This window comes from Dioscorea cayenensis, chromosome 19, assembly GCF_009730915.1.
Source record: "Dioscorea cayenensis subsp. rotundata cultivar TDr96_F1 chromosome 19, TDr96_F1_v2_PseudoChromosome.rev07_lg8_w22 25.fasta, whole genome shotgun sequence".
Classification (NCBI taxonomy): domain Eukaryota; kingdom Viridiplantae; phylum Streptophyta; class Magnoliopsida; order Dioscoreales; family Dioscoreaceae; genus Dioscorea; species Dioscorea cayenensis.
Window position 1 is genome coordinate 2,199,233 of NC_052489.1, and position 26,697 is coordinate 2,225,929.

At 34.1% G+C, this 26,697-nt stretch overlaps 4 protein-coding genes and 1 non-coding gene across 10 annotated transcripts; 2 read left to right on the plus strand and 3 right to left on the minus strand.

Moving 5' to 3' along the window:
* The first annotated feature begins 7,245 nt into the window (after positions 1-7,245).
* LOC120249804 (transcription factor TGA4-like) lies at positions 7,246-13,899 on the plus strand. 3 transcript variants are annotated; one of them, XM_039258462.1, is made up of 10 exons: positions 7,246-7,262; positions 7,363-7,460; positions 11,066-11,234; positions 11,320-11,394; positions 11,758-11,817; positions 11,921-11,998; positions 12,091-12,154; positions 12,540-12,811; positions 12,894-13,130; positions 13,406-13,899. In XM_039258462.1, the coding sequence occupies exons 2-10, from the start codon at positions 7,405-7,407 to the stop codon at positions 13,556-13,558; spliced, it is 1,164 nt and encodes a 387-aa protein (XP_039114396.1). In that variant the 5' UTR covers positions 7,246-7,262; positions 7,363-7,404; the 3' UTR covers positions 13,559-13,899. The 3 variants fall into 3 exon arrangements, with proteins under 3 accessions (XP_039114396.1, XP_039114398.1, XP_039114397.1); XM_039258464.1 differs by lacking the exon at positions 11,320-11,394 and having other exon boundaries at positions 7,247-7,262; XM_039258463.1 differs by lacking the exons at positions 7,246-7,262; positions 7,363-7,460 and adding an exon at positions 9,526-9,787.
* Positions 13,900-14,881: 982 nt separating this feature from the next.
* Positions 14,882-18,711, plus strand: LOC120249805 (phosphopantothenate--cysteine ligase 1-like). Of its 2 annotated transcripts, XM_039258466.1 has the most exons (11): positions 14,916-14,958; positions 15,302-15,337; positions 15,505-15,671; positions 15,786-15,909; positions 15,998-16,042; positions 16,259-16,344; positions 17,165-17,217; positions 17,345-17,404; positions 17,761-17,862; positions 17,943-18,062; positions 18,321-18,711. In XM_039258466.1, exons 3-11 carry the CDS (start codon positions 15,524-15,526, stop codon positions 18,552-18,554), a joined length of 972 nt encoding a protein of 323 aa, XP_039114400.1. In that variant the 5' UTR covers positions 14,916-14,958; positions 15,302-15,337; positions 15,505-15,523; the 3' UTR covers positions 18,555-18,711. The 2 variants fall into 2 exon arrangements, with proteins under 2 accessions (XP_039114399.1, XP_039114400.1); XM_039258465.1 differs by lacking the exon at positions 15,302-15,337 and having other exon boundaries at positions 14,882-14,958.
* A 96-nt stretch (positions 18,712-18,807) lies between these two features.
* On the minus strand, positions 18,808-22,476 carry LOC120249803 (glutathione hydrolase 1-like). Its single transcript, XM_039258461.1, is given in 8 exon segments — positions 18,808-19,091; positions 19,179-19,316; positions 19,406-19,670; positions 19,755-19,990; positions 21,193-21,231; positions 21,233-21,712; positions 21,826-22,139; positions 22,261-22,476. Coding segments are annotated over 8 exon segments (1,785 nt in total). The 5' UTR covers positions 22,328-22,476; the 3' UTR covers positions 18,808-18,845.
* Positions 22,477-22,937: 461 nt separating this feature from the next.
* On the minus strand, positions 22,938-26,212 carry LOC120250591 (pentatricopeptide repeat-containing protein PPR5 homolog, chloroplastic). 3 transcript variants are annotated; one of them, XR_005533041.1, is made up of 4 exons: positions 25,801-26,212; positions 23,749-24,995; positions 23,444-23,526; positions 22,938-23,329 (listed from the first exon to the last, which is right to left on the minus strand). XR_005533041.1 is itself a non-coding variant. In XM_039259416.1 (2 exons), the coding sequence occupies exons 1-2, from the start codon at positions 26,143-26,145 to the stop codon at positions 23,880-23,882; spliced, it is 1,461 nt and encodes a 486-aa protein (XP_039115350.1). In that variant the 5' UTR covers positions 26,146-26,212; the 3' UTR covers positions 23,688-23,879. The 3 variants fall into 3 exon arrangements, 1 of the variants encoding a protein (XP_039115350.1); XR_005533042.1 differs by lacking the exons at positions 22,938-23,329; positions 23,444-23,526 and adding an exon at positions 23,542-23,618; XM_039259416.1 differs by lacking the exons at positions 22,938-23,329; positions 23,444-23,526 and having other exon boundaries at positions 23,688-24,995.
* Positions 26,213-26,328: 116 nt separating this feature from the next.
* On the minus strand, positions 26,329-26,400 carry TRNAW-CCA. Its single transcript has one exon. It is a non-coding gene; the product is annotated as a tRNA-Trp (tRNA).
* Between the last annotated feature and the right edge of the window lie 297 nt (positions 26,401-26,697).

The following is a 26,697-nucleotide window of genomic DNA, read 5'->3' on the forward strand; positions in this document are numbered from 1 at the left end:
TCAATACTGTGTGAGAATCTCCTTAAGAGTACTAAAGTTTGAGCAATGAGAAAATTTCCATGCCAAGACAAGCAATCTATGATGACAAAAAGGAATTTCAAAGACACTATAACTGAGAAACTAGACTCTAGACTCTTATCAAGAATTTGAAGATTGTTTGGTTGCATTAGCTACACAAGAATGGTACACTTAATAGCTTCAACCATCCTTGTTGATGTCATGGTAGAATTATACCCACCTCTTCAACATTCCAATGATTAACAATACTGTTAAGAGAATATACTTGTCACAGTATTTTAGTTTGGAGTAATTGGAAATTTTCATCCCAAGACATTCAAGCAACAGCATGTTGTCCAATGGATTTTCCTAAACACAATGATTGGGAAACCAGAATTTTATCAGACTGAAAAGAAAGCACCAAAAAACATGGCCTTTTTCCTTGCTGTTCATCAAAGAATAACTTGTTGCATTGAATGGTAGACTCAGACATATGAAGGACTGTCACTGATACCTCTTCAACACTCCATGATAATTAACAATACTGTAAGAGATTCTCCCTACTTGCATTACCTGGAGTTGTTGGAAAAACAACAATGTAAATTGCTGGATGTATTTCCAAAGACAAATAATTGAGAAACTAGATTCTTATCAAGGACTTGAAGATTGTTTGAACTAAGTGCACAATTTCTCAATTTCCACTTAAGTCCAATATACCAAACTGTTAAAAACATTTGAGTGCTTCTTATTGGAAATAAAGCCTCAAACATGCTTTTTCATGTTAATCCAAAGCCACAGTTTGGTCGTAGTAGCATAAACAGTTACTTTGGATAAGGGAGACATTGTAGACAATGATTATCAGAAAAATCATGATTGTTAATTGATAACAAGCCTTTTTTGTGGTTAATTTCCATGAAATTTCATACTATGACACTGTAATGCACACAAGTGGAGGGGAGAACGGATCCCAAAAAATTGGTCTATTAGGGAAGGTTGTCTCACACAATGGGTCCATCTCATAGCCGATGTGGGACTAAAGGAGTTAGTTCATTTGCAATCATTACATTACCCCACCGATAAAGACACTGACGCCCTCGTCAGTCTGATTAATCTAGGCGCCTGACCAGCGCAGCCAGCCAGCCTGGTCAGAACCCTCCATTGGTCAGCCTTTCACCCGGCCCTCACACAACACACAAGGTGGGATCCACAACTCTCAATGAAAGTACCAATATAATGCACACAAGTGGAGGGGAAAGTGGACCCTAAAAGACCGGCCTAGTAGGGAAGATTGCCCCCCATTTATATACACACAACGGATCCATCTCATAGCTGATATGGGACTAAAGGGGTTAGTTCATTTGCAATCATTACAAACAAACCATAAGTCACTCCACATCAACACAGATATCCAAAGATCGATGGAAAAAAAAAGAAGCACAAACTCCATTAAAATCACCAATCCTAAGTCACTTTTCATTGAAATTTCATCCTATCACAATAAATCACTCCACATAAACACAGATTAAATGAGTAACAATCTCACCACTAGAACACCTGCACAATCCTTTCAGCAGACCATATTTCACAAAGCTAAGCACTAAAAATACAAATCAATCAAAACCTTAACTTCAAAAGAACACAAAACATCAAATTCCAAGCAAATTGAAGAAAGAAAAAATAAAGAATCATGAACTAAATACTCCTTCAGAACCAATTCCAATACCTAATTCCAATAAACGCTGGAATCAGAACACAAATCAAAGCATATGGCCCAAATCACAACAACAGAGTGACAAAATGCGATTTTTGCAAGCTTAAATCACATTAAAATTCATTATAAACTCAAAGGAAATCGTTTACCATTGGGATCCATCCAAGAGATTGGCGAACTCTTCACCTCGATCGAAAGAAAGAGAGCAGGATCGGATCGAGAAAGCGAGGGAAGCACTGAAGCTGAATACGGAAACATGACGGACTGGATCCTGTTTAAACGGATCCAAATCCGAATGCGAATCCGAACCCGAACCCGTTTAGCTGGTATAATTTGACCGTACCATACTAAAAACCCAATATTATAATTAAAAGAGAAAATTTTGCTTAACTAAAACTTATGTTTGCTTCTTGTGATTTAAGTTGTAATATTTTAGTATCTTGTAGTCTAAACTGTTTGTAAAAAAAGTATTTAACACCGTTAAAATTGAACATGAATTTATTTTCTTTTACCTTTATTTACATTACTAAAACAGTGACTAGGAACCCTAGGGAAATTTAGCTCAGATGGTAGCTACCAGTAGTTGTAAGTGAGAGGTCTCGAGTTTGAACCTCTCACTCATGATTCATATTTAGGGTCCCTTGTGGGAGTTCTATGTGAGGATTACCTCTCGTTCTCCCCTCCAGGGTTGCATGGCGGGGGAATTATTCTCAGGAGGTCATTCAAACCACCGTAATTGGTGCACCTCCGCACTCCGTCTGTCCTTTCGCTTTGTCGCTTGTCTACTTTGTCAAAAGCACTAAAACAGTGACTAATTAAAAATCATAAAAAAAGAAAAAAATCGATTACAAAAAGACAAGCGAGGTGATATAAAAAGAATTCTGCTTTTTGTGATATAAGTTGTAATATTTTAGTACTTTGTAGTCTAAACTGTTTGTAAAAAAAGTATTTAACACCGTTAAAATTGAACATGAATTTATTTTTTATTTTTTGCCTTTATTTACATTACTAAAACAGTGACTAATTAAAAACCATTAAGTTTACCTCCGATTATAATTTAAATAGTTTTTAAAATACTATCCAAATAGACCTGAATAGTGCCTATTAGTATATGTTTTAGTAATGTAAATAAGGACAAAAAATAAATAAATTCAGTTTATTTTTAAGCCAATCAGTAAATAATGGAGTTAAGTGTTTTGATTTTTTTTGCAAACGGTTTAAACAAGAGAGAAGTTTCTGAATTGACAAAGAAACAAACCACTGGCGTAGTAGTTTAGCAAAATTTTCTCTAATATATATATATATATATATATATATATATATATGTGATTTTTAAAATAATTAACTAAATAAAAATTGTCAATTAATCACAAACCCTAAACACTTTAAAAAATGTTTACTGAGAATGGCCAATTAATTTTCAATTTTTTATTATTAAATAAATTATAACACCCATGCTTTAGTATTCAAGTTATGTTAGAATACCATTAATTTAGAGAATATAGATTTGAATATATAAATCCATACTTCTCATCCTCTTTTCTTTGTATCTAATTTTTATTTAATTCTATTTTGTACAATATTAATAATGATAATGATTTTAAAAAATAAATGATATAAACATGAGAAAGAAGACGATTCTAAATTCCTTTTAAGTTGTTTTTTTTAAAAAAAAAATTCAACAAATATAACTTTAGAATGGATAATGTTTAAGGTAATATTTTAATAAACCAATGAAATGATCTCATTAAAGAGGCTATGCCAAGCCACTTGGAGTTGTTTAATTAGTCAATTTGACTAATTTTTTAAATTTTTATTGGTATGATTGAAACCTAGTTGGTTCCATTTTTGGAACCAAATAGAGGCCTAAGAAAGTCCACTAAGCCAAAAAAATGCACCCAATTATTGTGAGGTTTATGAAAATCAATAGGTGTCACCAATTTGCTTAATTTAAAAAAATACATATTAAATCCTAATCCTTTTTTGAGAAAGTGATCTAGAGAGACCTTATCTTATCTTTTCTTTTGTGGAAATATAAGTGCATCATCTCTTATTATTAATTATTATTATTCTACCTTATTGTTGGGTCTCTTTTCAATTTTTTCAATTTTTGCCTTTTATGGTGAACCTTCAACTTTCATTCATTCATTAATTATAATAATAATAATATTATTATATTTGTACAATTAACTAAGTCTAGAAATTGTGTTTCTTGGTGAGTATAATTTATGTCAATCATGTCATTCTCATTTATTTAAGGCAAAAATAAAAGAGACTAGAGGAAATTTTTAATTATATTTTCATTTTTTATAGAGATTTTTTTTTGTATTTTTAAAAAAATTATATGAAATATTACTTTGGTTTATAATAATAAAAATTCTAATAAAAGAAACTATTTTACTCTTGCCATAAAAGAGTTAGTATTAAATTTTCATCTCAACTCAAAAGTAAAGGATTCAATCAGTGGCTTGCTCATATCCAATATATATATATATATATATCTTTGATGCAAGCACAAACTAAAGATTATGTAAGAATCGGAGGGAAAAAAAGAGAAAAAGAGAAAGAATGGAAAGTGATGGAAGGAAAAAAGAAAAAAAAATAACACAAAAAAAACTTTATGTATAAAGGAATATTATTTATATATGCACTAATGTAACTTCACCATATCTTAAGCAAAGGTCACCTCCATTCTTATATAATAGATATAATTAATAATTTATGTTTATATTTGAATCAACCTATACATATATAATCACCCACATTAGAATCTTAGTCACTCTATTTATAATCAAGGATTACATTCCAAACCCACCCAAGAAACTTTTAATACATAGCATAAAAATAAGAATATTACCACATTTTTTTAATATTTTTCAACTTAAATAAAAAAATATATATGTTTTAACCAGGGTAGTCATACGACTCATATCAATCCTGGGCAGTAATTCAACTAAACCCAAGAGTTAGGGGTCAAAGAGTTCAACCTGGTTGAATGAGGGTTGAACCAAGATCAGTAATAAAATGTTAAAAAAATATATTATAATAATTAATAACGAATAAATATAATAATAAAACCGTAATTATAATATAAGAGACACAATTAAATTTAATATTTAAATTCGTCAAGTAATTCAATAATCCTTTAAAAAATTTATTATTTACCTTAATTTAATAAAGTAAATAACACTTTGTAGATGGCAAAGCTTTTTTCTCAAAGAGTAAAGAAAAAAAAATCTATCACCTAGATTTTCAAAACATGAGTATAAGATTACAAATCATCCAAAAAAAAATCTCAAACACAAGCAGGTAACAAAAAAAAACAAAAAAAAAACAAAATCTAAACAAATCTAGTGTGTTCAAGAGGTTGGTATCTTGATAGAGCCACCAGAGCAAGCAAGAGGTTGGTGGAGTCACCAAAACAAACAAGAGGTTGGTAGAGTCGTGCTCTAACAGAGCGGGAGGAGTGAACGCGTAAAAGAGTTCAAAGGTATCAGAAAATTTTCAAAAAAAGAAAATAAACCCTAGCATTATAAACCATATGATTCGCCTGAGTCAATCAATTTATAATCGAACCTGGCAGGTCACCAAGTTAGCACCGAATTTCTTTATATCTGGTTTAATGGCCATGCTCGGATCAGCAACATAGCCGATTCTCGGTTTTTTCAGTTGAACCAGCTATGTTGGTCGTCTGTCTGACTACCTTAGTTTTAACACGTGTTGATAGATATGTATTATAAATTAATTAACAAAAAGAATGAAAAACAAAATGTTAACAAAGGATTTGAGGGTTTACTAAAGGGCCTTTGGTCCATCGCTATTAGGTCACTGCTAGGTCCACTGCGTAAAGCTTGGTTTGAAGGATTTTCATTACTCAAGTTTGAAATGCACTGAACACAGTGGCGCCAAGGTTCCCAATTGAACACGCTAAACACAATGGTGCTAAAGATCCACTATTAAACGCAAAGTGTTCCATTGTGTAAAGCTTGGTTTGAACAATTTTATTACTTAGGTTTGAAATTTGTTGAAGCAGTGGTGCCTAGGGTCCTTAACTGAATAAGCAGGAAGTGAGTGATGGCAAATATCCCCTATTGAACGCAATGCTTACGAATGGACTGATATTGCTGTTAAATTTTAATATTTTGGTACTAGTGGGCCATATATGGGCTTAGGGGTCTTATACCAAAAAGTCTCAAGACTTAGTGGCTCAACCCCTATACCTATATATAAACCCATTACACTTCTATCACATAACCGATGTGGTACTATATTTCCAACACCCTCCCTCAAGTTCAACTCGCAAACTTGCTCGGGACTTGACAGAGTGCAGTTACGGTGACTATGACACTACTTTGTCTTTCAGAGGTCCTACACACATGGACTTGTACACTACTTGTGTCTTAGAGGTCCTATTTTAACTTGACTTGTGTACCTTCTGGAACCTTAGAGGTCTTTTACTAGGTCCCACTATAACTTCCTTTTTTATCAGGATCATTTTTTTCCCCGAATCTTTGATACCATATTAAATTTTATATTTTGGTATTATTAGGCCCTATATGGATTCTATATGGGTTTAGGGGTCTTATACCAAAAAATCTCAAGACTTAGTGGTTCAACCCTTATATCTATATATAAACCCATTACACTCTTATCATATAACCGACGTGGTACTTTATTTCCAACAATTGCTCCTATCCCCTAATTATATACATACTTGTTGTGAAAAAAAAAAAAAGGATTTGAGAGGTTTATTAGATTTAATTTGTTTTGCATGATGTTTATCTTCGTATGAGACCCCACAAACAAAAGGAAGACAAGGTTAGTGTCATAAAGAGTATGTTCCTTTATGTTTAAAATGACCACTCATAAAGTAGTGTCGTTACAATACCTCCTAAAGCCAAAAGAAGACTACCAAAAGGTTTCATACGAATTAAAAAAATATATATATATATATATATATGTGTGTTTTTTAATTTTTTTGCATAAAAAAAGAAATGGATTTATAATTTTTTTTATTACGATAAATAGAGTGAAATGATATGACCTGTCGGTTACTTTAGAAAAAAAAATCCATTCATATTCCGTTTCTATTGATTCAAGAATATTTTTAATTTATTTTATAGATTATAAACTATTTTTTGATTATGCAATTAAATAAAAGAAAATCGTACTTACATGCACATTAAATATATTTATAAGATGATGCAAAGTATTAGCACTCAATAAATAGAACATCAAATCTAAGACAAAAGGTTTATGCACCCTCTCATTATAAACTAATTAAATATTTCTTTATTTTTAATCCTCAATTATTTTTCTTAATAGTTGAGTGATTCAACCCAATCCTTATCTTATGCTTAATCAAGCAAACAAAATTTGGTCTTTTCTCCATCCACTTGTGTATTATTTATTAACTCAAATCAATCCACCATTAATAGATTATTAGAAACTTTATATGTGATAATGCCATTCAATCTTTGTACCTTTTCCTTATAAAAGCAATCTCAAATTTCCATTGTATTCATTCCAAACCTCATTCTAATTAGACTCAAAGGTATGCAATATAAGTTCTCTATCTTTCTTTGTAAGTTTTCAAATTTTATTTTCAATGTATTTATTCATATTTTGCTTGTGTTTTTTTATCGGTTTTGTAGCTCTTTGATCATCGAGAATGAAGTAATATATTTCATACTTCCATGATGGAGTTATTTTTCGGTTATCTAGAAGAAAACCTGCCTCACTATAAATATATGTAAGCATTCTTTGCGCTCATAAAATATTTATTCTTATTATGCATGAATAAGATAAAAGATTTTTTTTTTTTACATGCAATCTAAAATAAGAATTTGATTTTAGTATTTTTATTTTTTTATAATAAAAGAAATAGAGAAACAGAATTCTTATACTAAAATGGTTATTTTAATAATTTTATTAAAAATTCAAGTGATATTTTTAATATAATAATTAAAGAAAATAATAAAATTTATGAAAATTTGAATTTAGTTTCCATTGGAGCATAACTACATCAACCTTCCAACTTGAGTTTGATGATGGGACACATATTCCAACAAAAGTTATCATAATCATAATCATAATCTACAAAACAAATTTCTTGTTAGTGATCGACTGTTTACCTTTTTGTTTTCATTCAATTGCATTACAATATTGGTTCTCAATATTTTTCACATATATTCTCAAAAATGTCATGGTAAGGTCAATATATAAAATATTACATTACTACTTCGTTAATGACAACGAGATTATGAAGTAAAAAAAAATAGAGTTATAGTATTTTTAAAAAATTAGTTTAAATTTGATTATATATATATCTGTCTTGTATGACAAGAATTAAGTCGTAAATTTAATTTTTTTTTTAAATTTTCGGTCTTTAGGACTTACTCAATTAATTAATAAGGATGTAATGGGTAATATACTTATGCCGGTTCAACTCTAGCTAGACCCAAAAATTTACTGCTTGAGGTTATAAATAAATATAATTTTTATATGTTATAATATGTAATTACATACTTTTATAAGGATATAAAGCAAATTTCCGAATTTATATGTGACCAAAAAATTAGGGTATAATATTTTTTTAAAAATTTAGTTGAACTTTTTACCATGGATAAACATATATAGTGTGCTAATTTTGGAATTTATAAGGGTTATATGTAAACATATATATATATATATATATTTATACTTTTAAAGGGGTATAAAGCAAATTTACCTAATAAAATTCCATACAGTGGGGCCCATTTAAGTGGCACCCCAGGAAGAAACACCATAAAGATACCAAAAGCATCTCACACGCGTGCCTAACCAATTATTTAATTACTTAACTAATAAATTGCTTAATTTTCTTTGATTGATGTCACCACCCAACACCCACTAAATAAAAATTAATTTTTTAATCACAATTTCTTAGTTTGATAATCATAATTATACCCCAATCATGCAAGTCCCTATCCAACTAACAAGAAAAAAATGGAAAATAATAACCAAATAAAATAAAAAATAAAAAAAAAAAAATATAAGATATGGTCACCTGTGGTGAGTGTCTTAAGCTGTGCTCAATCATATTAATTTTGAAATTTCTCAATAATTTAAACCACAAAAAGGACAAACATGATGTGGTGTGCCATCTTTGTCAACCATTTTGTCTTTAATTACTTTTCTAAAAGTGATAAAATTAAAGTCAAATTACATTTTTTTTAATTTCTTATTGATTAAGAAATCAATCTATTTATATAAACTCACATAAATACTCACATCAGAAACTATCATCGAAAGGTATCCCAATACACCATTTAATTTATATCTAACGGCTATGATTTATTTATAAATAATATCACATAATAATTATAAATATTAACTGTTAAATTATAAATAAACTCTTTTAATTGATGGTGCATTTCTTTACGTACATAAAAGATTTAAATTTAATTATTTTAATGATTGTGAACAAACATTTCTAATCGACGGTGCATTTACGTACGTACAGAAGACTTAGAACCGATATATATGTATATATATTATATTGCCTCGAGATTGGTACCCATTTAGATGGGCAACTCTTTAAAGAAGAACAGGTGGAGGTAATCTCACCTGAGTCTAGTTACTCGCTAAGGGTGACGCATGATGACGTCATCAATAGAGAGAATAAGATGTCGCGCAGGAGTAGGGGGAACAAAACTATCCCGCCTACGTGGCGTGACCAGCTTCTTTTCCCGCGTTCAGACTGCGGGAAAAGTAACGGCGCTTAACGGTTGACTACGGAAGTGTCGCAGAAAAAACCACTGAAAAAATGAATAGTAATATAAAAATTGGAAAAAGTGGAAGTGGTTTTCCGGGAAGTCGAGTTCCGAGTTCCAATCCATCCTCTTCCGCTCCTCTTCACTTGGAGAAATTCTCCGCTTTCGAATCCGAACCCTGGGAGTGCGCTCTCGAGAGGGACGGGAACTAGGGTTTTGGAGAGCTCGCTGGTGTGGGGTCTTTGATTGGATTAGCTTTGTCTTGGAATTTGCTGGGGGTTTTGATGCTTGTTGGATGAGATGGAGCTCTTGGTGTGATTTTGAGGTTTGAATTCTCATCAAGAGTTGATTTTTTTTAGGTTTTTTTCCTGATTTTGGAGTGATGAGATGCGGTGCTTGCTGGATTCCGGTTGATTCTTTGGTCTCTGATTGTTCTGTTCTCTGGTTTTTGATTGTTTTGTGTTTTGTGATCTTATTTATTGATTTGAAATATATATATATATATTTTTTTTTGCCGGGTTGTTTCATGTTTGCGATCTAATGATTTATATAATATTTTGTTGGAACTCTTTTTGCCCCCTTTTAAGTTTAGTGCTTCTTTTTTTTTTCTTTATTTTAATTTTTTGTTTTGATTGTTTGGGTGAATACTACAGTTTAATGATAAAAATGTTTTATTTATTTTTTTATTTTAATTAGTATGTTTGGTTTAAGGTCATTAGAAGTTGGGTAAATTCTCTTGTCTGTGCACTAGCTTAGTTTGATCACTAGGGCAAAACTAATTTATTTCAGAATTTGATCCTAGTTTTATGTTGTCTTTTAGTTTTTTTTTGTAAATGATTATTAGAACCAGTTGATTTAACTTGATTTAGCCTCTGCTTATAGCTTGTTTTCATCTTTGTTTATTTAGTTTGACTTTCAGGATACTTTCCTTCATTTACTAATGGAAATGAATACTGTTTGATATTAATATTGTTGTCAAATACTTGGTTTGGGTTTGGAGGCAAATTTTAATGTTTTTCTTAGCTTAATTGGAGTCAGTATTTGTTCTATGACTAATGTTGCCTCCTGGATGAGTAATTCAAGATGTCATTAGTGGGATGAGTTTGAAGGAGGAATCATATGTGGATGATGGCAGCCACATCACATTGTAATTTCCAGTAGAAAGTGTGTGTAATCTTGCTGTTAAGCGGATTAATTGTTTGGAAGTATGTGGAATAAAGAGAGCTTGTTGAATGTTATATACATCAATCAAGGAGTGAAATTTATGAGATAGATATCACTTTTGAGTTTTGCAGTAGTTGCAGCTGCAAGGGGTTGATAAATGGTTTCTCTAAGTATAACTTTGTTATTACTTGCAGTGACAATGCCTTTCACTGAGTAGGTTCATTTGGAAATTAATTTTACTGTTAATTGGTGCTCATATGGATGGTAATGATCCCAAACTCTTTTTACTTATTACCTGTGTTCTGGGTTGTCTTAATGTTTTTATCCATGCAAGAGTTCCCTGAATTATTTTATCTTATTTAAATAAATGCATTCCATTTCCGTCTTTTCTCTTCTTGCAATTTTGCAGACAATAAATATGTTTTCTTCCACTTCTCAGCCCAGATGTTATGAATTCTGCGCCAACTCAGGTTGCTGCTTCTGGAAGATTGAGTATATATGAACCAAACCACCAGATTAGCATGTGGAGCGATTCCTTCAAAGCTGATAGCAGTCAAAATACTAGCGCATCAACCATTGTTGAAGGAGAGGTGAAATTGAGTGATAAAGTAAGAAAGTTGGAAATTTACTGTGTGGCTTAGAACAAATTGCATTTTTTCCTGCTTTATAACTTGGTTATTAATCATCTATTAGTTAGAAGATAATTCCCATGAGGCATTAAGACAGTCAAAGAAATTTGACCAGGAAGCAAACCGGCCTTCTGATAAGGTTTGTAGATTTCTGACACTAACAACAACAATTCTTGTGGTATATATGACGAGGTGCAAGATAAACTGAGGATATGCTTGTTCTTTGTTTGCGATTATAACAAACCATACTCTGTGTGTATTATTCTCAAGGCATATAAATATTGATAAGATTCTTAATGCCCAAGGACTCACGGGGTTTAGAACATTTTATTCACTTTCTAAATGCAATCCTGAGAAAAGTTAGCCATTTTTTGGACACTGAACAGTTATGGAATATTAAGTTAATTTTTAAATTCTTTCAGCTCTCTTGATCGTAATTCTTGCACGGGCACGGGACTTTGAAACCTGAAAAATTGACTAATGCACATGGTTTCTTATGCAGGTACTAAGACGGCTTGCACAAAATCGAGAGGCTGCACGAAAGAGCCGACTGAGAAAAAAAGTATGCTTTAGAGCATAAACAAAATTGCATCCAGTAGTTGGTATTTTAACAAGTCTTGGATATTCAATTAATAAAATTACACTCATGCTTGAATTGTTATCAGGCTTATGTTCAACAACTAGAATCAAGTCGAATCAAACTATCACAGCTTGAACAGGAACTTGGGAGGGCAAGACAGCAGGTTCGGTAACTCATCTCATTGGTAGAAGTACCCATTTGGTCAGAGTTCTGATTGGATTTCATCTTCTGATCAAATTGTGGATTAAGTTGCAGGGTTTGTATATAGGTGGTAATTTAGGTGATTCAGCTCTTGGGTTTTCAGGAAATGTTAATTCAGGTGAATCACCAAGCTCTTCAAATTTCATTTTGGCCATTGCACTGTTTAGTTGCCTTCTTGACTTGTAAAATGTTGATGAATAGTAGTTATTTCAACTTTGAATCATCCGCCAAATCAAGCGGGCATCGGATTTATTGCTGTTGATATAATAAAACATTTTTCATTCATTAGTGTGAAAGTTTGGCTGTTCTGCTGCAGTTTCTCCGTACGGCTAACTAATATTTCAAACTCAAAAAGTTTTGTCCACTATGGAACTAGCTCTAGCATCAATTTCCTATATTAGCCAGGCTAATAAATTTGTCTAATCAACATCTTGATTTTTTTGAAAGAAATGAAATTACATACTTGCACTGCTGAAAGGTTCTAAATATGTCTGGTTTCACAGGAGTTGCTGCTTTTGAGATGGAATATGGGCATTGGGTTGAAGAACAGAACAGACAAATTTGTGAACTAAGAACTGGTTTGCAAGCACATGTATCTGATATCGAGCTTCGAATACTTGTTGAAAGTGGAATGGCCCATTATGATAATCTCTTCCGGATAAAAGCAATAGCTGCAAAATCTGATGTCTTCTATCTTATGTCTGGCATGTGGAAAACAACTGCAGAACGGTTTTTCCTCTGGATCGGGGGATTTAGACCGTCAGAACTTCTAAAGGTAATATGAAAAAAAGGCAACAATCCACTCTAATTTTGATTTGGCTTCATATATTATTAGTATTGACTACTGTGATCAATAGGTCCTGTCCTCACAGCTTGAGCCATTAACCGAACAACAAGTTGTAGCTGTCTACAATCTGCAGCAATCCTCTCAACAAGCTGAAGATGCTCTCTCCCAAGGAATGGATAAACTTCAGCAAACTCTTGCCGAGACTTTAACATCTGATCCTTTAGATCTCTCTGGCACAAACAATTATATGGAACAAATGACAGTTGCAGTTGGGAAGTTGGAGGCACTTGTCAGCTTCGTGAACCAGGTAAATCTTCACCTCTTTCTACAATAAGAAATCTTTTTATACCATTGGATGCCATTAATTATTGATACGGAGCTCCTGATATCAAGAACAAGAAGCCACATGAAACAAGCCCCATGCAAAGTGTGCCTATGTTACTAATTCAGTTATATTATCGACTATAGCTAAAAGAGTATTCTACACGATAGCAATATTCGATACAATGTTTTAGCTTTAAAAACCTTGTTGATTCTGATGATTTCCCAATTAATTTCTGAAATGCCTTGATCACCTAACAGGCAGATCATCTTCGGCAACAGACACTGCAGCAAATGTACAAGATTCTAACGACTCGTCAAGCAGCACGAGGCCTTCTCGCTCTCGGTGATTATTTCCAGCGTCTTCGTGCTCTGAGCTCACTATGGGCAGCTCGTCCCCGTGAACCTGCCTAATAATATGATTAAAACTTGTACTATTATAGCTTGTGTTTCACATTGATATAGAAGAGTACCATCACTCCAAATGAAAACAAGGATGCGTCGAAGGCCTGCAGTTCAACAATAACTCAGAAATCTCAATGCATTTGCTGCTGATTTTCTTACAAGGAATCTGCAAGCATAGATATTGTGGTGGAAATGTGTAAATACTGCTCCTCTGTGTCCTGATTTGCACATTTGAACTCAAGGAAGTTGTCTGTATTTTAGTGATGCATGTTGTAATTTATTTTGCATCAATTTGTTTGTCCGCAATGAATTGATTAATGAACTTTGTCTATAGTTTCCTGTACTCTTAACTTGTGTTTATTCTTCTCCTCATCAATTCCATGTTCTTGTAAGGGTATGCATGCAAAAATGATTATATTATTCTCTGGGGGCTATTTGTATAAAATTTCCTTTTCTTTTGCAGATAGACCCACAAAATCTCAAAATTAAGCTTCTCTCTGTTCGTATTCAATCGACTTTTTCCTCTACGGATGAGGTTGATCATATCTTGTTTTCATGTTTTTTTGTACAAATTTTAGCCTTTTGTTTTCCATATCTTGTTCTTCGGCTTGTTAAAACTTTCTCAAATTGAGAATTTTGGATTTGAGCTCATTTTGACTTGAGAGATATCGACAAACTATTATTGTTTCTCATTGGAATGTTCTTTTTAGTTTATGAATGACGACAAAGCGCCGCTCTACGGAGGTGTCAGGCAAGTATGGTGGTGAATAAATTAAAGTTGTTTAACGACCTTAGGGATATATCATGTGAGACGGGTTAACACGTGGGGCAATCAGAATCTATCACATACTCCCAAAATGATATATTGAAAGATTATAACTCCATTGTAAATCTCCTGATTTGCAACTCTGTAGGTGTGGAGAATACGACTTTCTCCACAAAGAATCCGGTGAACAATGAATGAACGTTGTTGATATCATGGATAAACATTATTGATATTAGTATTTTTGACTTGTAACTCTGAAGATGTAGATAATACAACTAGTTTCACAAATAATTCAGTGAACAATGGATGAACATTATTGATATAGTCTTTTCATAATTTATATATAATATTTTGTATAATATTATATAGTATTAGGGGACAAAAGATTCGACTTTCCACCACTCGTTTAAAATTTTTAGTGTAATGCTTAATATTATCTCAATTAATTTTTAAAAGAATTCACCCTAAATTTATTTAAATGGAATTTTCAAAGGAACCCATAAATAATTTAAAAACTTTTACAGGGGTATGAATGCAAAACTCTCTTCTTTCTCTGCTCATGAGAAATTCGATAAGTAGTACATGGTTCACCATCCTTTCTTTAGCTGTTGCCGGAATCCTTTCACCTTCGCGTAGATCTCCGGTGAGGTCCTGAACCTTCTCTTGCTGATTTAGATGTGTTTAGGAATGCCAAAGGCTGACTTTGATGAACTGATGTTTGGTTTTAATTGGCATGTTTGTTTGGATTGTGATGTGATTCATGGGATTGTGAGTTTTAAGATTTAATCTTGAGATTTCCGAACTGTTAATTGTGATTGAAGTTTTGTGGATTTTTTTGCTTTTTTTCTAATGTTTTATGATATCATGGCATTATATAGAATGGCATTTTGGAATTTATTTGAAGGTGGACTGAGGGTTTCTCATTGCTTAAAACTTGTAATGAAGTTATCTTTCATGTTTAATTTTTTGCAATTGACTTGATGTAGTAAATGGGCGTTTTGAGTTCGGAATTTTACATCAAGGTAACATCTTGACCATTTGTTTAGGGAATTCATGTGGCGTTGTGTATATCTTGGGATTTAGAAATCAATAGAACCTGTTTGTTGTTGGAACATTTATTTATTTTTACTGTATTTTAGCACTTAGGGTGTTGATGTGGATTTTGATGTAAATTCATGTGTTTAAATAGACAAATTTAGGAATTTCACATGGATTCTGGAAATAGCTCAGATGTTCTACCTGAAGATTTGAGTGCCAGTGTTGAATCCTTCTTTGAGGCAGCCCCACCTCTTCAAGATAGTGGTCTTACTGCTCAAAAGTTACAAGCCTTTATTGATCGGAACTCCAAACCTTTGGGTAAGTTTACTCTTTATTTGGTGGCAATTGTGTTTCGTGATTCTGATTAAATTCTTTATTTTTTGTGATTCTTTCATTTCATTTAGTTGTGAATATTTTGTTTGATATGTTCAGAAGATGGGAGACCCGTTAGAGTTGTCTGTATCACCTCTGGAGGGACCACTGTTCCATTGGAGCAGCGATGTGTGCGTTATATTGATAATTTCAGCTCAGGTCACCGAGGTGCAGCATCCACAGAGTATGAGTAAACGATGTGTTGTTCTTGATGTTTTTGAGCTTCTTCTGTGTTCTCTCTTAAATACGTTCATTATTTTGTTATTTTACAGGTATTTTGTGAAGGCTGGATATGCCGTTATTTTTCTCCATCGCAGGTAGTATATGGTTAATCTATTTGCCTTTTGAATTTTGTGTGCCCAGTAATCCGCATCTCATTCCGAAGTTTTTGTTTTATTTATTTTGTTATTCTTTTTGGCAAGTTGGCATAATTGGCGAGTTTCATTTCATTTTGTATGGGAAAATAGGAAAGTTTATTTATAATATTTATGCACTAAATAAAAAATGTACTGGAATTCCTTTGTCTTTTGCAGAGGGAGCTGCCAACCTTACTGCCATCATCTCCCTGAAGATTCATTTCTTGATCTTTTTGAGGTTGGGGAGGATTCATCAATTCAAGGTTCTAAGTTTGATCTCTAAAAATTTTTTAGTCAATTTTGATTAACCCTAGAAAGTAAACTTGCCTTGGCTTCTTTTGCTTTCTGTGTCTATTGCTTTTATGGCATTATTAGTGATGAGACCACACAAATTTTAGTTGTTTCTTTTATATTTAGCAATAAATGAAAAATTAGTTTTTGGTTCAAATTAGGTTCATGTTTTGAGGGTCTTTTATGCTGTTAGCTTCAAGTTGTTAAATATTGAAGTGTAATGCATTCATTACTGACATTGGTCCCATTTCTTTCAAAACATGGTAGATTATGTTCAAACTTGTAATTTTTGCATCGGTGAGGTTCTGGTTAGTATTTGAATTCACCTTACATAATTGACGAGTGATGCTATCCTTACAAACTAGAATTACTGAATTGGCTTCCCAACTCTTTGTTCTCAAGAAAATGTTTGTGACAACAGCATCACAATCTCGAGTTGCATTAAATAGTGATCAATGAGCGGGAAAGTCTATTTGGTAAACCTAGTTTGTTAGGATGGCGTTACTCCATAATTGACATCTTTTTTGTTCAATTTCAATTGAGAGTCCTAACCTGAAATGTTTTCCTTAAGAAAAAGACTAAAAAGATTCTAGACTCTTGAGGTGTTCTGTATGAAGGTTTGATGTTTATTTTGTGTTTGGTAGATTCATATATTTATGGAAATTATCCATTGGTAAATATTGTAATTTTTTTTTCTTGATTTCTGCCATACAATTCTGATCAAGTAAGCACTTTTACCACATACTATCTATTCTTCAGTCCTAATGTTTGTTCTCTTCTTTAAAAATGTAGTTTGCCAGTCGCATTCTGCCGTAGTCAAGAAGGCAATCAGAGATTATCGGACTGTATATCATCTTTGCTCATTCTGTTTAGTTGTTCTTAAATATTTGGTTTTCAGAGATTAATCCTTTGATGAGCCTTTGCATTTGTGGGGAAAAAATAAATTACCTGTAAAAATTGTCTTTGTTGCAGGCTGTGGAAAGGGGCCAACTTTTAAGATTGCCATTCACCACTATATTTGAATATCTCCAGGTATTTCATGTGCTCTATTTAAAATCATTGTAAATGCATTCCAATGGCACTTTATTTGTGGCCTCCATTTATTCTGAAGGGTGCATATCATAATTGAATGTTTGTGATTCTATGTGGTCTAACATTAGTTATGCTTATAGCTATTTTGAGATTATTTAGTAAATGTAAGTTAATATATTGTCTGCTCTTCTACTTTTTGTAATTGTCTATCACGTGTTAAGCAGTCATGTTCGCTGGAATATCTATCCTGAACTATTCCAAATATTAACAGTTCATGTTTTGATTCTATACCTTGTTGCAAATGATATTCTCACTCAATAAAAAGTATTGATGGTGATGTTTGCTATCTATCACAGTTGTTGAGAATGATTGCTATATCTATGAAGCAACTCGGACCATATGGAATGTTTTATCTTGCTGCTGCAGTCTCTGATTTTTATGTTCCTTGGGAATCCATGGTATGAGTTATTCAACTTTTACTTGATTGTTATTCAACTATTCAATTAGTGGTAATATGATATGCCGCATGGTTTTGTAGGCAAAGCATAAAATCCAATCATCATCTGGACCTATGGATATGCGACTCAGCCAAGTGCCAAAGATGCTTTCAGTGCTTAGGAAAGACTGGGCTCCCATGGCATTCTGCATATCTTTCAAGGTTAGTCAGCCCGGAACACAATCTTTCACATTTTAGTAGGCCAAATGCATGCAGTAAGCAATAAAGAGATCGATCTCTTTGATCCTTTTTCACTTTTAAAATACCATGCATTTCCTCGATTGGAAATATGATATTCAGACAATAAGACACCTTTCCCTTTAGAAGAAATATTTAACCTTGTGATGATGCAGCAGATAGATTAGGAATGACTTTTTATTACAATCCTGACCTTGATATTATCTTATTGCAATTCAACAGTTGGAAACAGATGCGGATATTCTACTTCAGAAAGCAGAGATAGCAATGAAAAAGTACCAGATGCATATTGTTGTAGCTAACTTGCTGGCAACATATAAAAGGGAAGTGACAGTGGTCACATATAATGGGACGATTGATGTTCGCAAGCTAGGCGAGGATTCTGATGTGGAGGATGAACTGATCAAACTCCTCATAGATAGGCACTGCAAGCATTTGGAGCAATCTGGAATATAGATTGATGACTTCTCAATAAATTCCACAGTATATTTCCATGCATTTAACAAAGTTTCAGAATGTTGTACGCAACACAGATGCGGAAGGTACGCATCACACATGTATTTTGTTTCTGCTTTACCTGATCATATTTAATAAAGCAACTACTTTTCTTGTTGGAAGGTAGAACAAGATACAACTAGTTTCAGGTTTAGTAATCATAGAAAACTGATTGATACTAGAATCAGACTTTTGAGAGTCAGTACAAGTTTATTCAAATATAGACCTTAGCAAGAAGCCACTTTTAGGAGTTCAATAACCCGCTGGAAGGCCGCCCTTCCTTGGGTCACTTACGGCTGTAAGTTTGCCAAAAGCAACTCCTTCAACAGTCTCTGAGTCTTCCAGTGTGTGAACCACAAACTGGGAAATAGTCCCACCTGCAAGGCCTTCAAGGACATGGCCCTTATTTTGCAATGCTATTCTTGTCTCAGCAGGAACTTCAAAGTGGTCTCCAGTTACTGTAGTCCAATTCTCATATTGAAGCACATTAGGGATCAACTACAAACAGGTAGAGACACAATTGACTTCAGAGGGGGTTAGCCTTTCGACCGTTAGAAACAAAAGGAGGTTTGTTTAGTCAAAAACCTGATGATAAGATCTTGGAGATAGAATGGAAGATAATGGATCCATTCCCTTTGCAAAATGATTAAGAAGCACCTCAGTAGTTGCAGCAATGATCATGGCTCCTCCACTGGCACCCACCACTGCTTTTAGTTGCCCATTCTGTAAATTCACCAAACTAAAATGAAATATCAAAACTTACTTGAGATTTGAATGAAGTGAATCTCACTAGCTAGGAAAAGAAAAGTAACCTTAAGAACTATTGTTGGTGCCATAGAGGATAATGGCCTTTTGGATGGGCTGATGAAGTTTGCTGGAGCTGGTGGTAAAACATTGTTAGAAATGTTTACAGGAATAGAGAAATCATCCATCTCATTGTTGAGTAATATTCCAGTGCTTGGAGACTGATACAATGCTCCAAAATATGAGTTTACGGTGCTTGTCATGGAGACAGCATTTCGATCCTTATCGACAACGCACAAGTGACTTGTGCCGTGGTCGAGAATTTGATTCCACCTGAGAGTAGAAAGAAAATGTACCTAATTTAGCGCAAATGTATTGAAGTTGATCAGTTCTAAACTGGATGATGATTTTTCTTACTTTCCACCGTAGTGGCTAGGGTCGAATGTCATATTGTCAAATATCGTCTTCCTTAATTCTCCGGCAAACTTTGGCGAGAGCATATCTGATAGAACTTTTGATACATTCACAAATTCTGGATCCCCAAGGTTCATTCTTACTGCAGCCACATGTTTAAGTGATTCAATAAGCCTGTGAATACCAAGAGGACCAGAAACACCTGATGGACTTCCATATTGAGCAAGAATGTTTAACATCTGTGAGAGAATCAAAAATGTAAAAAATTAAGTTATCTGTCACATAATCACACAAAGGCAAGCACATGATGAGTTATTCTATGTGTCTGCTTGTATGCCACTATAAACTTTTTATTGATCATGTTATTATTTTTGCTTTAAGGACTATAGCTTTTACTACCAAATTAAGATGTTGAATGAATTGTCCATCTTACCATTGGGGTTATCAATTGATGACTTTAGGATAAGGAGAAACACTTAAACAAGAAAAAGAGAAAAGCTTTTGAGCTTGCGTCTTTATGTAGGTAAAAAAACATTTATTGGGAAAAGCCTACATTTTTTTAAAGGTTCTCAATACTTTATTAGTCTAAAGTTTTTCTTAATATCAACGATTAAGTGATCTATTGGTATTGGGTCCCCGTTAGAACTTTTCACAAGTGGTGAGAGTTCGAATCACGGGTGATGGCATATTTTTAAAAGTGTGAGTAGTAATTATGTGCAGGTGATCCCAACACTCACGTGTGTGCGGGTTCTGTTCTCACTTGCTCCGTCGAGATTTATGTTAAAAAACACTTTTGTTTGCTAGGAAACCAGTGGACCAAAAGACTAAAAAGCAAAAAGAAAAAGAAAAATAGAAAAGTGCATTAAACGTGTTAGACCTTGAGGCTACTTGTGTGTCAGTTAAACATCAAATGACATCTGCCTAATCCTTTAAAATAATGTCCTATGCTGCCACTTGTAAAATATAAGCTATCTAGCCAAAAGGATTGTGACTTGAAACATAAAGAGTAGCACTTTCACAAGAAAAACAAGCGGATAGAGTAAGGAAATCAAAGTAGGATGTGCTACATGTGTGAAAGAAAGGCATAGCATTACATTTTGAGTCAGATACAGGATGTAACAGTCCTTGATTCAACATTTGTCTGTCTTTTAAAACAACTTCAGTATTAAGTTTGAACAATTCACGGATCATTAAGAATTATATCCTATACTACCACATGTGCAATCTGAACCACCTTGCTTAGCAATTAACTTTTCAATTGGTGACATTTCAATTGCAACTTAATATAGAATACAGAGAAATGCAGTAAAGTATGCCAGATGCATCAAAGAATCATATACTGCAATGACTTTTCTTTATCAGATGGTCCACACTATTTCAATTTTTCAAAACTAGAACAAATCAAAAGGAATTTGTATTATTTACGACGACGAAGACTTACTAGTATTATTCCAGCACCACCAGCTGAAGGTGGTGGCATTTCCCAGGATTGTCAATCCCATGATTTCTGCAGATATTGGTTTGGTCACTCTCACTTTGTATTTCTGCAAGTCTTTCATTGTCAATACACCTCCGAACTTTCGTATATCTCTTACCAAGTTTTTTCCAACTGAACCATTATACAATGCTCTCGGTCCATGTCTCGATATAACTCCTAATGTATCTGCCAATCTTTTGTTATAACATGTATCTCCAAGTTGCAGGAGTTCCCCATTGGAGGTAAACATGCTACGAAGTCCTTCATCTGCGAGAATTCCGGCCTTGGTTCGGTTCATTTGCATGAATAAATAAGGCGATATTCTGAATCCACGACGAGCAAGATGTTCAGCGGGCATTACAAGCCTTTTCCATGGGAGTTTGCCATGCTGTTTCCAAGCTTCATGAAGACCTGCAACTTCTCCAGGCACTGCAATGGAGAGTGCTCCACTTGCTTTCAGTGTTGCATTGCCTCCATACATGTTCTGCAAAAACTTACATAATCTCAGCATCATGAGATAAAGCATATTTTTCGAAATATGTTTTAATCTGAAACAAGAATTTATAAATTTATTTATGCATCAAAAGTTTGAATCACCATTGAAGAGAAAGCTGGAGCAGTTTCCCTCATATCAAAGGCTTGTGCATCACCATTAGCAAGCCTCAAGAGCATGAAAGCTCCGCCGCCAATGCCACTCGACGCAGGGCTTACAACACCCAAACACAGCGCGGCGGCCACTGCAGCGTCCACCGCATGGCCACCTTCCTTCAAGACATCCCGTCCGATCCTCGAACACTTTGCCATGTCCGTCGCTACTACTCCATAATTCGATATGATCTCTTCTCGCCTTGCACCGGCTTCTAGTGCTAAGAAGATGATGATGACAATGGCATGCCATTTTTGAACCTTTCCTGCAGAAATGTAACCAAGTGATAAAATTAAAGTAGGGAGTGAAGTTTGTGACACTAGTTCTCAAGATCATAGCAACAAATAAAAGAGGAGAAAAATGAAAAACAAAAACTGAGCTCTAACCAAGCATCACTGATGTTAGAAACCACTGCAAAAGGCTTGAGAACTGGTCTTTGGCTTGCTTCTTCATATATGCTTGTTTTAGAGAGAGAGAGAGAGAGAGAGAGAGAGAAACAAATAGTAGTTGGTTAGAATTTCTTTCCGAGCATCACTTCCACAAAAGAGGCAATATTATAGGGAATGTACAAAATGATGAAAATTAGGTAATAACAATTAACAATAAGAAGATGATTAGATTATTTTTAATTTCTGTTTTATGTTTTTTTTTTAATGAAAAGGATAGTTTGCTCATTTACAACGGTTATAATTTCAGAAATTAATTTAAAAGTATGATAACAATAGATAACAACATATAGTACATGAGAAATAATCTAAATTAATGATTATTTAATCTTTTAGTATTATATTCCCTACATAAAATAATTTGTCTCGCTGAGAAAATAGATTTCGAACTTCAACTTAAGTTAGTGAAAAGACACAGATATTATAGAGCTTAGTTTTTTTACATTTGCTTGTCCTCAATTATTATTATTTTGTTTGCCTGTTAAATGAAAACTTTGATGTGACTCAGCAAGCAGTTGGTGAAATCCAACTGTGAATCCACTGAAAAAAAATTCTCATTATTCGTGGCATTATAAGTGGTAAGTCTTGAGTCATCTTCAAAAACCCCTGCGGTCAATTTGCTTAACAAGCTGCAACTGCAAGGTAGGATCCTGATTCCTGAAAAATAAAAAAGTCACATTGAATCATTAAAAAAAAGAGTAAAGTGAAAACCAAGGAGTCAATTAGACAGAAATTTCTGTGCAGAAGTTTCATGGTAAGTGGAATTTTATGATGAGAAGTTTCTGTACAGAAGTTAATTAGAGCAGGAATCAATCAGAGAAACTCTGGCAAGTCTGTATTTGTTTGCTGAAACAATAATGAAAAATGATAACTCCAGTGGACAAGCTTACAGTTCTTGTGACAATGGAATATGAGAAACACAAACCAGATCTTGAGATAATTTATAAACTTTTCACTGACCTGTTTTGCCTCCTGGAATCTGTTTCTCTGATCTCTCTGTATTTGTTTGCTGAAACAATAATGAAAAATTATACCTCCAGTGGACAGGCTTACAGTTCTTGTGACAATGGAATATGAGAAACACAAACTAGATCTTAAGATGATTTATAAACTTTTCACTGACCTGTTTTGCCTCCTGGAATCTTCTTCACACCTCTACTGCAGAAACATCGCTTGTATCTTGTGGATTCCGATCCATTTTACTCCCTAGTAGAAGGAAATTGACAACTCAAGTGAGCTCTAATTCTGACAATTTCTTTCACATGAAACTGTGTTCTTTGCCAAATTAAATTAGCAATCTATTTACAAGAAACAGAGTTACTCACATCAATATTACTCACAACAAAACTGAGCAACAAGATGAGAAATGAAGCAGACAGTGAAAAATTGTAGCATTTAAAAAAGCTCAATAGCATCAGCAGCTCTTACAGTTGGTATTGATGCTGACTCATCTAGCTGTGAATCCCTCAACCACAACAGAATATGTTGACTGTAGAGATCACAACCAGCAGCAACAAACAGGCTAGAGACACATGGGAAGTATTAAGCACAAGTTTTGGTTATGTTTTGGATTCAATTAGTGGAGTGCTTGAATCAACAACTTTGCTGGGTTCAGGAACAACTTTGCGGGAACTCGTTTTGGAAGAACCAAAGCCCTCTATAAAGAATCTCTTGTTTGGAACTATACCTTGTGCATCCATACGCTTCATCAATTTACCAACTAGATCCTTCATGTTAGCTTTAGTATAAGCCCCGTACAGCAGTTTATAAGTTGAGGCATTTGTCTTTAAGCCTTTACTCAATGCAAGGCCCAAAAGTTGATCCGCTTCGCCTTGTAAATTATTGATGCAATACGCATCAAGCATAGCATTCAAAGTCGAAACTTGCACATCCTTCTGTGTATTTAATATCTCATCAAATATTTCCCTTGCTCTTGAAACAGAATCACAATATCCATAAGCTGTAATGAGACAATCATATGTCACATTACTGGGTTTAAAGCCCAATTCATTCATATTTTTGAAGACCGATTCAGCCTTGTCTCTGAGCCTAGCCCGGCCATAGCTGGTTATCATTGAATTAAATGTTGGAAGAGTGGGCTTTTCCTTTGAGCGCAACAAGCTTTTAAATACTTGCTCCATTTTATCAAATGCTTGCCGCTTACCATATGAATCAATTAGTAGATTGAATGTGATCACATCTGGTTTGCATTGATTGCTCTTCATTAGCCGGAGCACAGATTCCATTTCTGCAACCATTCGATTCTTCCCATACGCATCCATGACCCCATTATAAGTATATATGTCAGGAGAAACCTCGCTTGCTTTGAGATCTTTGAACAGTTCCTCAACTTGCTTTACATCCCCTGCCTGAGCAAAAGCTCTTAAAAGAATGTTATACGTCACAGTGTTCGGCTTGCATCTTTCAATGCCTTTCATCTTCTGAAAGTACCCCATAGCCTTCGCCAACGCCTTGGTTTTGTCTTTTGAGTGAAGATGAGCTGTAATCAGTGCATTATAGACAGAAGTATCTGGTCTACAACCACTGCTTCGCATCTCACTAAAAAGCCACATAGCTGACCTTGTCTGGCCTTTCTTTCCCATTATTGATATCAGCTTGGAATAAATACCATTATCTGCAATATACCATCGTTGCTTCTGCATCCATCTGAATACCTAGATAGGCAGAAAACCCAAGCATTATGGTTTTGCAGGAACAGCACAATGTTGTGCAGTGCAGGCAACACTATTCTCAACCAAGTTTATATAACTCAGGCTACTCAATGCTAATAGGTTTAAAATATCACTATTTCATTCATTACCAGATTTCTACTCTAAAGAGACAGTATATGTACACTAGCAAAGCCAGGAGTTTCAAATTCAAACATACATAAAAAGTAGGTGAAAAACACTCAGCATGAAGCAGGGAAACCAAAATAAAGAAAACTTTAAATAAGAAATCATCAACCCAAGATACCATTCATCATCCCAATTTACAACCATATCAAAGAAGAACATCAAATGCAACAATTTTACTCGAATTCTCTGATTGATTCTGAATATCAAACCCAAAAAAACCAAACTTTTATAACTAAGTTATCCATTTTACAAAGCTTCAATGCACCTCTTACTATTAAAGTAATCCTAGAAACAGGATAGCAAATAAACCAAACTTCTAATTAAATCAGACCAATATGACATTCATCTTAAATTCACAATTACACCAAAAAAAGACACATCAAATCCCACAATTCCCTACAAATTCTGACAGAGATTCTGCATATCAAACACAAAACCCGAAATTCCTTCACGCAATCATCCACTCTAAATCTCCAAATCACTCATTGACATCACAATCATCAATCCAACCTTAAAAAACGAAAATTCCACAGTAATTCAGGCACTCCAAGTCCCGGAAAACAATAAATGATAACAAAACAAAACGCTAATGAAAAAAGAAGAAGAAGGAGAAGGCACACACCTCCAAACACTGGAGCCACCGGTCCCGCCTTCCAAGCTCCTCAAAAAGCAAGAAACAATGCTCAGTCCTCAAAATTCTAACATGCTTATCAAGCGTCGAGACCAGCGGCCGCTTGTCATCACCATCGGCCTTTTTCAGCAGTGTCCGAACGAGCTCTTCGGCCTCCGACGGTCCTTCGGGCTTGCTCACCGCCTTCTTCTTCGGGCGTGAAGGGACCTGGGCCACTGCTCTGAAGGATTTGATGGGAACTCGAATGGGAAGCAATGAATGACGAGGTATGGGAATTGGAAAGGTGAATTGAGGGCGGAGAGAAGAAGAGAGACATGGAGATGGAGTAGAGAGCATTTGGGAATTGGGAATGGATTCTAGGGATTTGAGGAGGTTTTGGAGGGATTCATGGCTCGGCGTCGGAGAAGCAACAGTGATGAGGGATTAAATTGTAATTATCCTCTTAATATTTAATATTTGAAAAAAAAAAAGAGAGAGAGAGAGAGAGAGAGAGCCAAAAAAAAATTAAAATTAGAAGTTTGAACCCGACGTGAATCGAACACGCAACCTTCTGATCTGGAGTCAGACGCGCTACCATTGCGCCACGGATCCGTTGTGGAAGAGGTGGTTTTATATTAATTTAAATCAAAATTGAAAGTCTTATACCAACCACCAAGTTAAAATAAAAATATATAGTTAATTGAACTTCATCATATGTATATACACAAATCTTAATTTTTTTGAGAGGCATACATATATATATATATATATATGGGGAAATGAAAACTACGTAAAAATGTGTGTGATTTCAAGTTTTGCATAAATAAATATGCAGCATGATAGGATTAATTTCTTGAATAATCACTGAACTTTACTTTATTTTCAAAATGATCATTTAAGTTCAATTTA

What these genes read in the sequence shown, in the direction of transcription:
- LOC120250591 (XM_039259416.1), bottom strand. Translation starts at nt 26,145, where the DNA reads ATGCTCTCTACTCCATCTCCATGTCTCTCTTCTTCTCTCCGCCCTCAA. An exon ending in GGTGGCTCCAGTGTTTGGAG is followed by an intron (nt 24,996 to 25,800) that starts GTGTGTGCCTTC and finishes CTGCCTATCTAG; the next exon opens with GTATTCAGATGGATGCAGAA.
- LOC120249805 (XM_039258465.1), top strand. Translation starts at nt 15,524, where the DNA reads ATGGATTCTGGAAATAGCTCAGATGTTCTACCTGAAGATTTGAGTGCC. An exon ending in TCGGAACTCCAAACCTTTGG is followed by an intron (nt 15,672 to 15,785) that starts GTAAGTTTACTC and finishes TGATATGTTCAG; the next exon opens with AAGATGGGAGACCCGTTAGA. An exon ending in CAATCAGAGATTATCGGACT is followed by an intron (nt 17,218 to 17,344) that starts GTATATCATCTT and finishes TCTTTGTTGCAG; the next exon opens with GCTGTGGAAAGGGGCCAACT.
- LOC120249804 (XM_039258462.1), top strand. Translation starts at nt 7,405, where the DNA reads ATGATGGAGTTATTTTTCGGTTATCTAGAAGAAAACCTGCCTCACTAT. An exon ending in CAAACCGGCCTTCTGATAAG is followed by an intron (nt 11,395 to 11,757) that starts GTTTGTAGATTT and finishes TTTCTTATGCAG; the next exon opens with GTACTAAGACGGCTTGCACA. An exon ending in GACCGTCAGAACTTCTAAAG is followed by an intron (nt 12,812 to 12,893) that starts GTAATATGAAAA and finishes TGTGATCAATAG; the next exon opens with GTCCTGTCCTCACAGCTTGA.